Source organism: Dasypus novemcinctus, chromosome 12 (genome assembly GCF_030445035.2).
Source record: "Dasypus novemcinctus isolate mDasNov1 chromosome 12, mDasNov1.1.hap2, whole genome shotgun sequence".
Classification (NCBI taxonomy): Eukaryota; Metazoa; Chordata; class Mammalia; order Cingulata; family Dasypodidae; genus Dasypus; species Dasypus novemcinctus.
This window is the reverse complement of record NC_080684.1, coordinates 10,573,032-10,586,700: the sequence shown is the minus strand read 5'-3', so window position 1 is coordinate 10,586,700 and position 13,669 is coordinate 10,573,032. Positions and strand designations below refer to the sequence as shown.

General features: G+C 45.7%; 1 protein-coding gene across 19 annotated transcripts in view; it reads right to left on the bottom strand.

Annotated features, from left to right (window-relative positions):
* The window catches only part of PPHLN1 (periphilin 1), a 146,609-nt gene that overhangs the window by 54,315 nt on the left and 78,625 nt on the right, over positions 1 to 13,669 (bottom strand). For 4 of the 19 annotated variants that reach the window (XM_058307826.2, XM_071218780.1, XM_071218783.1 and 1 more), the window contains 3 exons: positions 7,501 to 7,626; positions 4,550 to 4,822; positions 2,616 to 3,295 (listed from right to left, as the gene is read on the bottom strand). The exons of 10 other annotated variants lie outside the window; for them this stretch is intronic. In XM_058307826.2, coding sequence (XP_058163809.1) covers positions 2,750 to 3,295; positions 4,550 to 4,822; positions 7,501 to 7,626 — 945 coding nt within the window. In that variant the 3' untranslated portion in view covers positions 2,616 to 2,749. Of the gene's footprint in view, positions 1 to 2,030; positions 3,296 to 4,549; positions 4,823 to 7,500; positions 7,627 to 13,669 lie in introns of those variants that run through there. 5 more of the 19 variants (XM_058307830.2, XM_058307832.2, XM_058307831.2 and 2 more) reach the window with 3 other exon arrangements.

Here is a 13,669-nt window from a genome sequence, read left to right as displayed (position 1 = left end):
TATGCAGAGACCAGAACACCTGAGCCCAGAAAGAAATGAGCCCCCCCCCCCCCAAAGAGAGAAAAACCCTATGCCAGCCTACAGCTGAGATTGGAAGAAGCTGGGACTACAGAGCCTAAAGAAAAAAGAGGAAGGCTGAACCCTTGCAGACATTGCCCACCATCTTGCTTCAATATGTGGCAACAGAATTTGGGTGAGGAAATACCTCTTTTGGTACCCTGAGTTAGACTCCTTAGAGTCTTGTGACTGTAAGCTTCTATCCCAAATACATACATACCCTTCATAAAAGCCAACAGATTTTGGGTACTTTACATCAGCATCCCTTTGGCTGACTAACAGCCAAAGTGGTCTAACATTTGAAAGATTTCAAATCAGAGACCTAATCTCAAAACTGGAAGAACTAGAAAAAGAACAAGTTAAATCCAAAGCAAGCAGAAGGAAGGAAATCACAAAGATTATAGCAGTGATAAATGAAAGAGAATTAAAAAAATAATAGAGGGAAGCGGATTTGGCTCAATGAATAAAGCATCTGCCTACCATATGGAAGGTCCAGGGTTCAAACCCAGGGCCTCCTGACCCGTGTGATGAGCTGGCCCACGCACAGTGCTGATGCACGTAAGGAGTGTCGTGCCATGTGCGTGGGAGCCCCACGCGCAAGGAGTGCACCCCATAAGAAGAGCAGCCCAGCACGAAAAAAGTGCAGCCTGTCCAGGAGTCGCACCATGCCACCCTTGGTGGGCAGGAACTCATACATAAAAGGCATGGCAAAGAACAGAGTTGAGGGGTTTTGATGTTGGAGTTTTTGATGTTGGGGTCTGATGCTTAAGTCTCAAGCTGGAATCCCAGGAAAAGAGGAACCCTGAACCCAGAGAGAAGCAAGACCCTAGAAGGGAGGACCCCAGGAAGCCTGAACCCTCACAGACATCAGCAGTCATCTTGCTCCAACATGTGAAAATGGACTTTGGTGAGGGAAGTAACTCACGGTTTATGGCCTGGTATCTGTAAGCTCCTACCCCAAATAAATACCCTTTATAAAAACAAACCAATATTTCTGGTATTGTGCATCAGCACCCCTTTGGCTGACTAATACATCACCTAAGTTCCAGACGCCTGCTCGTTGCTAAGGGCTAGCAGCTAATTTGCATCAAACCGTAGCAGTGAAAGTTTACCAGGTCTATTTAAACAATCTGTTGCCTAGCTCATCGTCCTTCCCTTTCTCTCTCCTACACTAATTTGTTTCAAATTGAAAGCGGTCATATGTATTGCACAAGGGAAGAGAAAAGGATGTTATTCTATCAAGGGAAGGAGAGGATGCAGAGAATTTTTGTGAGGGAAATATCTAATATATGTTCAGTGAACCTTACCAATAACTACTGGATCTTAACAGTAAATGCCCTCTATATCTGGACTGTTGTTACATGCCTATCACCTCTTAGATCAAATATCTTTGGGGATTGGGAATGATATGTTTGCTTCTGCTCACAGGGCCCGTGCCAAGGCAATCAGATCTTTCTGAAGGCAGTATTTTTTTGTGTGTTTTCTTTTTAATTTACATCCATTCTTGATATTTTTTTTTTTTTTAGCATTGTGGATGACTGCCAAGTTTTAGACAGAGCCCACTTAACTTGTCCAAATGTTATCTCAATGCCACTTCTCCATTCTTCCTCTCCAGGTATTTTTGGGAGTTAACAGTCTCTCATCCTACCTAGTCTACTTAGATTTCTCAAGATGAATTTATGCATGTTTGTGGTTGGGTGCGCCTGTCGTTCAATGTTTATTGGTCAGTGAAAAAGTTTGCAATCATTGCAGTTCCAGTTTCTCTTCCATTCTGTGTCAAAGACACCAAGACAACACTCACTGGAAAATTGAAATGACAAATTTTAAAAACACAAAAAATGTTCAATGCATGCATTGAAATTATACGCAAGCATACAAATGGTACAAAAGCGAAGCCTCTGGGGGGCTTCGTGGGGTCGCAAGAGGCGAGGACGACGCTGCTCGGTTGGAGAACACGAGCCACGGAGACAGGCTGATGGCGCAAATCCGCTTTATTACGGAAGTACAGGCAACTATATAGGGCTAGGGGTGGCGTGTAGGGAACTGATTGGCTCAAGCTGACTGCATTCTCTTATTGGTTGCTGCAGGCAGTTGCCGGGTAAGGGGGCAGATGTGAGGTTACCTTTCGGCGGGAGATATGGGGAGGTTGGGGGTTGGGTTCCCGTGGGGCGTAGGAGAGGCAGGCCAATTAGCTCGGGGCGGCCCCTCAGTGGCCAAATGTTGGGTGAAGATAAGGGAGAGTGGGCAGAGCGGCAAGGCCGGGGGCATGTGGGGGCAGAGTCGCCTGCACCGGCGGAGGGCGTTTGTTCACCCGTTTTTTCCCGCCGCCCCTCCCGGGTAGTCGAGGGCCCTTTCAACTAGATTCCCGGGCTGGCTGTGTTGGCACGCCAAGCATCTAACTGTAGCATCTCATTATCTCATTCTTGTTTTTTGTTTAAAAGGAGGGGCCGCCGCGGCAATGGGCAGAGGGCTTCTGCTTGCTGGTTGGAAGCAGGGGGATGGGATTTTCCTTTGTGCGGCGCTGGGTGGCACTAGGGCGTGGCGAGGCCAGGGTTCTGCTGTTGCTGGCGGGGGACTGAAGGCTGGTTAGGCTGCAGAGCTGTTGGCCATCCAGTGGGGGTGACTTGCAGAGCCTCTGGGCGCGTCTTGGTCGGTGACGTGGAGCCGGTGGTAGTGGACTTGGATGGGTCTACTAAGAGCAGTTAATTTGATCTTTGATAAGTTGGATAATCTTTTTTATGGCCCAGGGTCCAAATGATAGTATGAGGAGGAAGGTTATGAATGGGCCTAACAGGGGGAGTAGGTAGGAGAGGATCCCATTAAATCCCCAAGACAAAGCTTTTGACGTATCCCCTTCCCTTTCTCTTTTTCGTTTTTCGAGTCCTAGTCTTACTTGCTCTAGATTATCTCTAATAAGGCTAGAATGGTTAACATAAAAGCAACATTCTTCCCCAAGAGCTGCACAAAGTCCCCCTTCTTTAAGAAAGAGGAGGTCTAGAGCTCTGCGATTTTGGAGGACTACTTCTGATAGGGAGTTTAGGGACTTTTCTAGATGGGCTATGGAGCTCTCGAGGCGGGATATGTCCTGGTCGACGGCTCGCCTGATGGAGGAAAAGGATGCTTGTTGGTTAACGTGAGCTGCAATTCCGGTGCCAGCTCCCACAAGACCTAGGAGCGAAGCAATTGTAATAGCGGTGATAGCTTCTCTCTTTTGCAGATAGGTTGGTGGAAGGTGACGCTGCCAGGAATTAAAGAATTGTTATTATGAAAATAGATGCAGGGGAGAAGGGTGGCGAGCACGCAAGTTTCTTCGGTACGGTTGAGGGTTTGGACATTAAGGCATGGGTGAGGCCGGTGGAGGAACATAGCCACTTTGCGTTATTGGGGGGTAGCAGAAACTTTGCAGTTGTGTTAGGGCTATTGGTAAAGCTGCAAAGGGTTTTCATGGTGGAGATAATAGTGCCTCCAATTTTAGTGACGCAGAGCCCGCTCTGGGAAACTTGCTGAATTGTAAGGCCTATTTTGGTTGAGTTCCAATTACAAGAGGCGGGATTCCGGTCTGTGGAGGCGTTATAAGAGGCATTGATGGATGTTGCCTCATAGTAGGGAGATGTGGAAGAGTAACATAGCCAGCAGTTTGGGTGAGGTTGGGATTGGAGGAGTTAAGGGCGTAAAATGTGGCATTGATAAGAGATATAAGCAAGTGGGCAGTTGCTGGGAGGGTGTGAGAGGAGATGTTAACAAGAGAAGTATAGGGTGAGGGGGTAGTCGATGATGAGGGTATGGATGCATTGGTCGGAGGGGGTATGGGATCAGCCTGAGAGGGGGGGTTAAGAACCTGATTTGGGCCGACTGGAATCGGAGGTGATGAGGAGGAGACTGGGTTTTTCCGGATTATGAAGAAAGAGCCATAGTCATATTTGGTTATGTAGAGTCGTATTCCCCATGTGCGGCCTTGAAGCCATTGGATGTCATTGGGATTTTTCATTCGTATAGTGACGTAAGGCCATCGGGGATTGACTAGGGAGAGGTGAGGGTTCCGGTTAGGGGTTCCTGATCATCCAACTGCCATGGTTTCGCACCCCCAAGAGGGACAATAATAGTGCGCAGGATCACGGCAGGAGCCCGAGGTAGAGGGGCAGATGTAATAGCCTGATATAGGGTTATCACCTGGGCAAAGGCACTGCTTAGAAAAATGTTTACCATAGGAGGCAGCAGGGGTTCGTTTCTGGCGTGTATTAGAAGGTGTGTCGTAGCAATGTAGGGAACAGCTAGTGAGAGCGCTGCCAAGGGTTTTTTTGTATGGATAGCCGGTGAGGTTACAGGCATGTACGGTGAATGTAGGGGAACCTGAGGTGACATTAAAAGCGAGGGTGATTTCCTGCTGCCAGAGAGATAATGTCCAATTAAAAGGTTGATGCTGTGGGTTAGTAAGTGCGATTGGGAGCGAGAGAAAGAGCAACCCTATAGCGTTGGGGGGGGGGGGGCTTACCATGCTGGCTTGGCCTGAGGCAGCAAGTGAAAGCATTATTACTAGCAAGGGCACAATGCCGGGGGGTTTGCTGGGGTTTCGATGCTGGATAGTTTTGGCCTGATAGTAGAGTCGTAGTATATTATCTTTGTCATCCCTCTCGGTTAGGGAGGCTTTCCTCATTTTGTGGAGGGTGGCCCTCAGGTGACGGCGTTCTTTCCTCGTTAGCCGGTGTTGCGGCAGTGGCTGGTCTGATGTTCCGGCCGGGGATCCAGACTGGTTGTGAGGCATTTTCTGGAAAGACACAAGCAAAGCCTCTCTCTTGGGTGAGGAGGGGGCTAGTAGAGGGCTCAATATGACCGGCTTCAAGCTGTTCCAGAACTAGGGCATGGAGGGCGGCGAGTTTGTGGGACGGTAGAGGCCATTGCTCGACCCACATAGGTTCCTCTGTGTCCCATTGCAGAGGGGTGGGGTCAGGTGGTACAAGCTGAGCAGTGGCACTTAGAATTGGGGGTGCTCCTCAATTTGGGGGTCAACAGTTTGGGGGCCGAACGGAGGGTGCCCCTCCGACTGGGGATGATCGGTGGCAATGACGGCACCGCGTTGTTCTAGAATATCTCGGCCCCACAAGATAGAGGGAAGCTCTGGCACTATGAGGGGCTGGAATAGCCCTTTATGCCCGTCGGCATCCTCCCACGGGAGTAATTTCGGGTTTTTTTGGATGATGCCTCTCCAGTAGCACCCTGCACAGGAGGGCCGGGGACAGTCTCCCAAAGATGACTATAGCAACTGGGAAAGCAGGAGACCTCCGCACTGGAGTCAAGGGTGCCATGGAACCATTGGGCTTTAGGACCGCCTCCAACTTTTATAGCGATAAGAGGCTTGTTTTGAAGAATAGGAATGGACCACATCAAGGTTTTGGCAGGTGGTGTGCCTCTTGGGGGCGGGGCTGAGGCTTGCCCCCTTTGAAGTTTAAAGGCCTGCCATTTATGTCGGATCGCGAGCGGCAATCCCTGGCCCAATGGTATCCCCTCTTACATTTTGGGCATGGGGTAGCAGGTTTGTTTGGCCCCGGGGGTTTATTGGGAGGCGGAGCCCCTTTTGGGTTGGGGCAGTCACGGGCAAAGTGCCCATCCTGGTTGCACCGATAGCAGGGTCCCACTGCCAGGGCGAGGGCGGAAGCTAAGGAGACAGCTAGATTGTGAGAGGTTTGATCTAGGTCTTTGCAAGCTAGGATCCAGTCATGGAGGTCACCATCCCGCTTGGATGCTATGGCCTGCTTGCAAACAGAGTTTGCCCCTTCCAGAATTAGCTCCCGCGCGAGGGCCGCTTGGGCCTGCTCATTGGTTACTTTGCGGGCACAAGCGTCCATAACTCTGGAGACGAAGGCAGAGAAGTCCTCGTCTTTGCCCTGAACAAGCTTGGTAAATTTGTCTGCTTTGATAGCGGAGCAGTTGCTGAATGCGCGCAACGCAATGTGGCGGAGCTGATCCCAGAAAACGGCTGAGGCCTGGGTATAGGATGCTGGAGTGTGATAGGGCGCCATACCTAGGAAGGCCTCAAGGGGGAAATTGATGCCGTTGGGTTGATTAGCCCTCACTTGTTGCTCGGCTTGGTCCTGGAAATGAGCCCGCCAGTTAATAAACTGACCGGGGTCAAGGATGGCCCGGGCAAGATGCTGCCAGTCATAAGGGAGGTTTAAGTTAAGTGAGAGATCGTTGAGGAGCTGCTGGGCGTGCGGACGGCCTCACGCAGGTGCTTAACCTCCGAGGGGTCGTAGGGGTAAGGCGAGGGGGCGCTGAGGCATAGGTGCCAGATTTATTGGGTAGAGGTGTCGGGGCTGTTGCGGAGCGCTAGAAGGGAAGGCGAGTGTGAGCGGATGGGGGCGTCGAGAAGCGGAGCGTCAGAAGGGAGAGCGAGCGTAAGTGGGTGGAAGGCACCGAGAGGCGGAGCGAGGGGTGGCCTACACGTGGAGGAAAAGCAGCTGGGGAGGGGCAATGTTAGTAAGGGGTTTCCGCTAGGCGGCGCTGCAATTCCGCTTAGAAAGGGATTGTGCGTCTCCACCCTGACTTCTGCTCCCGAGCCAGTTGCCCCACTCAAGAGTGAGTGAGGTAACGGTTCCTCTTTGAGGTTAACCTCTTCCTGTTTGTCAGGCGAGGACATCAGAGGAAGTTCTGGATATAGAGGCTTCCACACTTCATTTGACGAAGAAGGAGGAAGTTCGCCATCTTTGGGCTTGGCAGTTAGAGCGCCCTTGGGGGCGGCAGAGACGTTCCCGGGAGTAAGATCGTTCTGCACCTTAGGAGGCAGCGGGGTGCTCTGGCTGGTGCCCTCATTCTCTAATATGTTATTAAGTTGAAGGACTAAGGTGGCGGAACCGTCGCCGGTGTCGGGCGAATAGGAATAGGCTTGCGAGGCGCAAGAGAAAGCCGAGACAGGCAGAACGGCGCCGAGCAAGCAGGAGCGAATGGTGATAAGGGCAGGGATGAGGCCAGGGGGGAAGCGCTTGCCTTCGTGTTCAACGGCGGAGGAGACACGATCAATGAGTATGCGGTAAGTGTTGGGGTCCCAGAGGTTTGCGGTGGAGAGACAGGAATTGAAAGAGATTAACAAGTCCCAATAGATCTGAAGCTGCTTGGCGGAAATCTTGCAGTGGTGGCAGGCCAGTAGGCCAGCAAGCGCCAGAACCTGCGGGGCTTGGCGGCTGGAGAGGGAAGCCCCCATGTCTGGGGGGGGGGGGGGGCGACGCAGGCAGCGAGAGTGGCCGGGAGAGGACAAGGGCGAGAGAAAGAGCGGAGGCGGCAAGGAGAAGCAGGGCAAGGGCAAGGAAAAGGCGCACGGTGGGAGAGGAGTTGGAGGAGGCAGCGAGGAAGAGAGCAGAGGCTGCTAGGAGTAATAGGGGAAATAGTAGGAGGATGGGCAAGAGTTGGAGGAGGCTCATGAGGTGTCCTCCAGCCAACAGGGGTCCTTACCTGCTCACGGGCGAGGGGTGCTCGTGCCCCACGTTGGGCGCCAGTTGAAGCCTCTGGGGGCTTCGTGGGGTCGCAGGAGGCGAGGACGACGCTGCTCAGTTGGAGAACACGAGCCACGGAGACAGGCTGATGGCGCAAATCCGCTTTATTACGGAAGTACAGGCAACTATATAGGGCTAGGGGTGGCGTGTAGGGAACTGATTGGCTTAAGCTGACTACATTCTCCTATTGGTTGCTGCAGGCAGTTGCTGGGTAAGGGGGCAGATGTGAGGTTACCTTTCGGCGGGAGATATGGGGAGGTTGGGGGTTGGGTTCCCGTGGGGCGTAGGAGAGGCAGGCCGATTAGCTCGGGGCGGCCCCTCAGTGGCCGAATGTTGGGTGAAGATAAGGGAGAGTGGGCAGAGCGGCAAGGCCGGGGGCATGTGGGGGCATGTGGGGGCAGAGTCGCCCGCGCCGGCGGAGGGCATTTGTTCACCCATTTTTTCCCGCCGCCCCTCCCGGGCAGTCGAGGGCCCTTTCGACTAGATTCCCGGGCTGGCTATGTTGGCACGCCAAGCATCTACCTGTAGCATCTCATTACAAAAGTAATAAAGTTCAACAATTGAATTAAAAAGCAAAACAAAACCAAAAAACCTCCCAAACAAGAAAAGCCCAGGACCAGATGGCTTCACAGGGGAATTTTATCAAAAATTTCAAGAAGAATGAACACTATTCCTGCTCAAAATCTTCCAAAAAACTGCAGAGGAAGGAATACTCCTTAATTATTTCTGTAAGGCAAACATCAACCTTATACCAAACCCAGATAGGTACCATAAGAAAAGTACAGACCAATATCCCTTATGAATACAGATGCAAAAATCCTCAACAACATACTACCAAACCAAATCCAACAGCACATTAAAAGAATTATACACATGATCAAGTGGGATTAAACCGTGGTATGCAAGGGTGTTGTTCAACAACAGAATATCACCACATTAATATCATAATTAACAGAATGAAAGGGAAAAACCAGGGTTATATAAAATGATGCAGAAAAGACATATGACAAAATCCAGAACCCCATCTTGATAAAAACACTTACAAAACAAGGAATAGAAGGAAACTGAAAACCCACAGATAACATCATACGTCAAAGTGAAAAACGGAAAGCTTTCCCTCTAAGATTAGGAACAAGACGAGGATGCCCACTGTCACCACTGTTCTTCAGCATTGTACTGAAAGTTCTAGCCAGAGCAATTAGAAATAAAAGCATCCAAATTGGAAAGGAAGAAGTAAAACTTTCCTTATTACAGGTGACATGATTCTACATATAGAAAATAATGAAAAACCCACAACAAAGCTCCTAGAATAAATGAATTCAGCAATGTAGTGGGGTGCAAAATCAATACCCAAAATTCAGTTGTGTTTCTATACACTAGTAATGAGTAATGAGAGAAAAATATTTGAGGAGGAAATAAATCAAGAAAAAATTCCATTCACAATAGCAACTAAAAGAATCAAATAACTAGGAATAAATTTAATCAAGGATGTAAAGGACTTGTACACAGAAAACAATCAAACACTGCTTAAAGGAACAAAAGACCTAAGTAAATGTAAGGAAATTCAATGTTCATGTACTGGAAGACTAAATATTAAGATGTTAATTCTACTCAAAGTGATTTACAGATTTAACACAATTTCAGTCAAAGTTCCAACAACCTTCTTTGCGGAAATGGAAAAGTTAATCATCAAATTTATATGAAGGGAGAGTGGATGTGGCTCAAGAAGTTGAGCTCCTGCATTCCACACAGAAGGTGCTGGGTTCGGTTTCTGGTGCCTCCTAAAAACCAAACAAAACTAGCAAACATACGAAAAAAACAAGTCCGGGGAGTCAATGTGGCTCAGTGGTTGAACACCGGCTTCCCACTTACAAGGTTCTCTAGGTTCAATCCCTGGTCCCTGGTACCTCAAAAAAAAAGAAAAAAGAAAAAGAAATTTATATGGAAGCGTAAAGGACCCCGAATAGCCAAAGCCATCTAGAAAAAGGAAAAAGGCGGAGGACTCACACTTCCCAATCTTAAATTTATTACAAAGCCACAGTAATCAAAACAGCATGGTACTGGCACAAGAGCAGATATAAAGACAAACGAAATCGAATTGAGAGCTCATAAATCAATCTGTGCATTTATGGTCAACTGCTTCTTGACAAGGTTGTGAAGCATTCAATTGGGAAAGAGTAAGTCTCTTCATCAAATGGTGCTGGGAAAACTGGATCTCCACATGCAAAAGAGTGAAGGTGAACTCCTACCTCATAGCATATTAAACAAATCAACTCAAAATGGATCAAAGACCTAAATATAAGAATGAAAACTATAAAAGCCCTAGAAGAAAACATAAGGAAGCATGTTCAGTACCTTGTGTTAGGCAATGGTTTCTTAGTCTATACTTAAAAAACAAATGAAAGAAAAAAAATTGATAAATGGGACCGCATCAAAATTTAAATCTTTTGTGCAAAAGAGTTTATCATAAATGCAAAATGACAACCTTTACAATGGGAGAGAAATATCTAGAAACCATAGATCCTAATTTCAGGAACACAGAGAATAAAAAGTCCAATTGGGAATGAGAGGTATGTGTACACACAAATATATTAAAAGGGAGCATGAAAATGGCTCGATTTTTGGAAGTTAAAACACCCTGCTCCTGTGGCCTATAATTAAAACCACTGAGAAGAAAACAAACCCACAAAGCAATAATCCTTTCTATTTTAGAGTAATAATTCACCCATCAATAAATGATCTCACAAAATCTACAGCTGATTACTGTACTTTCTGCACTGCACTTTTGATGGAAAGAGAAAAACTGAAAGAAAAACATTATTTAACTAAACTCATTTGTTAATTTGAAAGTTATTGATGACAAATGCCAAAGCACTGCCCAAAAAATGGGGATATATCAATGAACAAAACTGACAAAAGTTCCTGCTTTCAGGCAGCTTGCAACAAACAGTGACTTAGAACTGTTCTTAAATAGGTCAAGGCTTCCTTGTTATTGTTATTTTAACAGTAGATTTTTATGTATATTCTGAAGTGAATGTATCAAAAATATCAAGCTGTCCTCTCTCTGGCATTATCAAGCCCTATTTAAAAGCATGAATACGGTAATCCATTCTGAATTATATATTTGAATGTGGTTAAAAGGGGAAATTTTAGATTGCATATCTGTTATAAGAATTCAAAAAATTGGACTGTAAGAAACAAAAGATGAACCCTAATGTAAACTATGGACTATATCTAATAGTATAATCGTAATAAATTGTTTCATCATCTGTAACAAATGTACCACACTAAGATGAGAACTCTGTGGTATACTGGATCTCTGTATTTGCTGCATGATTTTTTTTTAATTACAGCATTCCTGAGTATTTAAGAATATCACTAAATCTATCTTCAACTTCACTGGACCTTCTATAAACTACATGGTCTCTAAATCAAAATGCTTAAAACTATATCAATGCCAGCAAGAGAAAATAAACCAGAAAACTAGGCATTTCACCTCTCTTTATTCATAAAAATGAATCTATACAATGTATCTGAAATACAAGGACCATTACTTAAATAGGTAGAATAAAAAAAGAAAAGGCCAAAACTAGATTTATTTTTTAGATTTATTTATTTTATTCCCTCCCCCCTCCCCGTTGTCTGCTCTCTGTGCCCATCTGCTGAGTGTTCTTCTGTGACCGCTTCTATCCTTATCAGTGGCACCGGAAATCTGTTTCTCTCCCTTGCGTCATCTTGTTGTGTCAGCTCTGTGTGTATGCAGCGCCATTCCTGGGCAGGCTGCACCCCCCTCCACGCTGGGCGGCTGTCCTTACGGGCGCACTCTTTGCGTGTGGGGCTCCCCTACACAGGGGACACCCCTGCGTGGCAGGGCACTCCTTGCGCACATCAGCACTGCGCATGGGCCAGCTCCACATGGGTCAAGGAGGCCCGGGTTTGAACCGTGGACCTCCCATGTGGTAGGTGGACACCCTATCCATTGAGCCAAGTCCGCTTCCCCACAACTAGATTTAAACATACACACACACAAACAAGCGAGCAGCAGTACTTTGTCAAACTCTTTCCTGGCATCAAAGTTCTTTTTTTTACGTTTCAAATTATTCCTTCAAATCTCATATGAATTGATGGGACCAAGGCCAAAATTCTATTTCCCCAAAAGCATGGAGCACTGAAATAGAAAAGGTTTAATGACCACCCAAGAACAAGTGGTACTATCTGACCAAAATGTCAATAAGATATGGTGGGAAGGAAGGGAGGAATGGAGGAAAGAAAGGGTATCATAAAAATTCGCCTACTGATTCATTTCTAACATGAAACAGTATTATTCTAACTTGAAAAGTGTTTCAGACTGCCATGAAATCGATATTGCTGCTCAAAATTAATGGTGGACGCCAGGCATCAAACATGGTGGTAATCTCAGCTCCATTCTCACTCACCTCGCCTCTGGTCCAACAAAAGATCACGCCTCACCTACAGCCTCACGTAGTTTTGAGTCATTTACTCTAATGCAAAATCTGGCAAATCTCAGGCAAAATTTAGAGCAAAAAACAAGGAGATTAAAGAAAAGTCTTTTTAAACCCAATGTCACTGATAGAATATTCTGAGTCAAGATCCATTCAAGCAATAAAAGAATATAATTAGAATATATAAAGTATTTGGGAAAGATAATGAAATTTTGTAAAAAGCATCCAAGTATTAAAAGATGATAAATAGGGAGGAAAGCCTTGCTACTTTAAAATAAGTATTAAGCAAGCAAGAAATTTTTGGGAGAGGTTTGGGGTTTAAGTACTCTGAGAAAAACATCAGTTCTCTAAAATGTCAGTTTTGAAGCACACATACCTATTACAAAAGCCATTATTGTAAATTATAAAAGAAAACAACCAAAATGTATTAGCGTACCATTTGTGCTTTTAAATAGGTCTGGGAATGTGCCAAAGAGGGACAGCTTGATATTTTTGATAAATTTGAGAATATGCACAAGTATCTATTATTATAGCTACAATAACAAGGAAACCTTGACCTATTTAAGAACTAATATCTAAATGATAAACATTAAAATGTTTTTGAATAAGCACTGATTGGGTTTGCATTTTCTTTAAGCAGTTTCTATTTCTCATTTTCTTTCTTTTTTTATTTTAAAGATTAATTTATTTATTTCTCCTCATCCCCTTGTTGTTTGTGCTTGCTGTCTGTTCATTTTCCTTTCAGGAGGCACTGGGAACCAAACCTAGGGCCTCCCATGTGGAAGGGAGGAGCCTAATCACTTAAGCCATCTCTGCTCCCTGCTTTGTTGTGTCTCTCATTATGTTTTCCTCCCCATGTCTCCTGTTGCATCATCGTGTTGCAGCAGCTCGCCGAACCAACCTGTCACGTCAGCTCACTGTCTTGCTCATTTTCTCTAGGAGGCACTGGGAACTGAACCCAGACGTCCCATGTGGTAGGTGGGAGCTCACTTGCTTTAGCTACAGCCATTCCCTGTTACTCATTTCCAAAGGATCTTTTCATAGTGTATGAAGGGGTAGATAGGTATATAATTTTATATAGAATTCCAAAGCTTGGTCTTTCTATCAAAGGAGTTTATATCAAATCTGTCAAAAATATACTGAAAAGCCAGAACTCTCCTTCAAATATAAACAATTTGTCATGGTACACAGATTTTTATATTCTTTGCCTACACTGTCAACATAATTCATTTAGTATCAAATCCTGAACCTAAAAGCTTATTTTGCCCATGAAACTGCTCTATTTCCCTACCAGTTATCGGTTGTACAGAAATTTTTCAATTCATTTTCAAAGTTTAATATAAACATTTCATAAAGAGTTCTCTATGGCCCCCCAAAAAGCTCTCATTTTTTGTCACTCAAAAGTAGCCCCAACTATGCATAATTCCATTTCTTGGGATATTTATGAGATAATTTGCATAAAGTGTAGCATGCAATATAAATACAGCCCAAGATCCAAGACGTAATTAGATTTTTATGCTGAATTCAATGGTTTATAACTAGTGGCTCAGCATGATTTCCTGAGATACTTTTAAAATAGCAAAAGCCATTACAAAGGCTATAAATAATGCATTTCCCTTAAATTCCATATTTATACTATTCCTAAACTCCTAAACTACTAGAGAC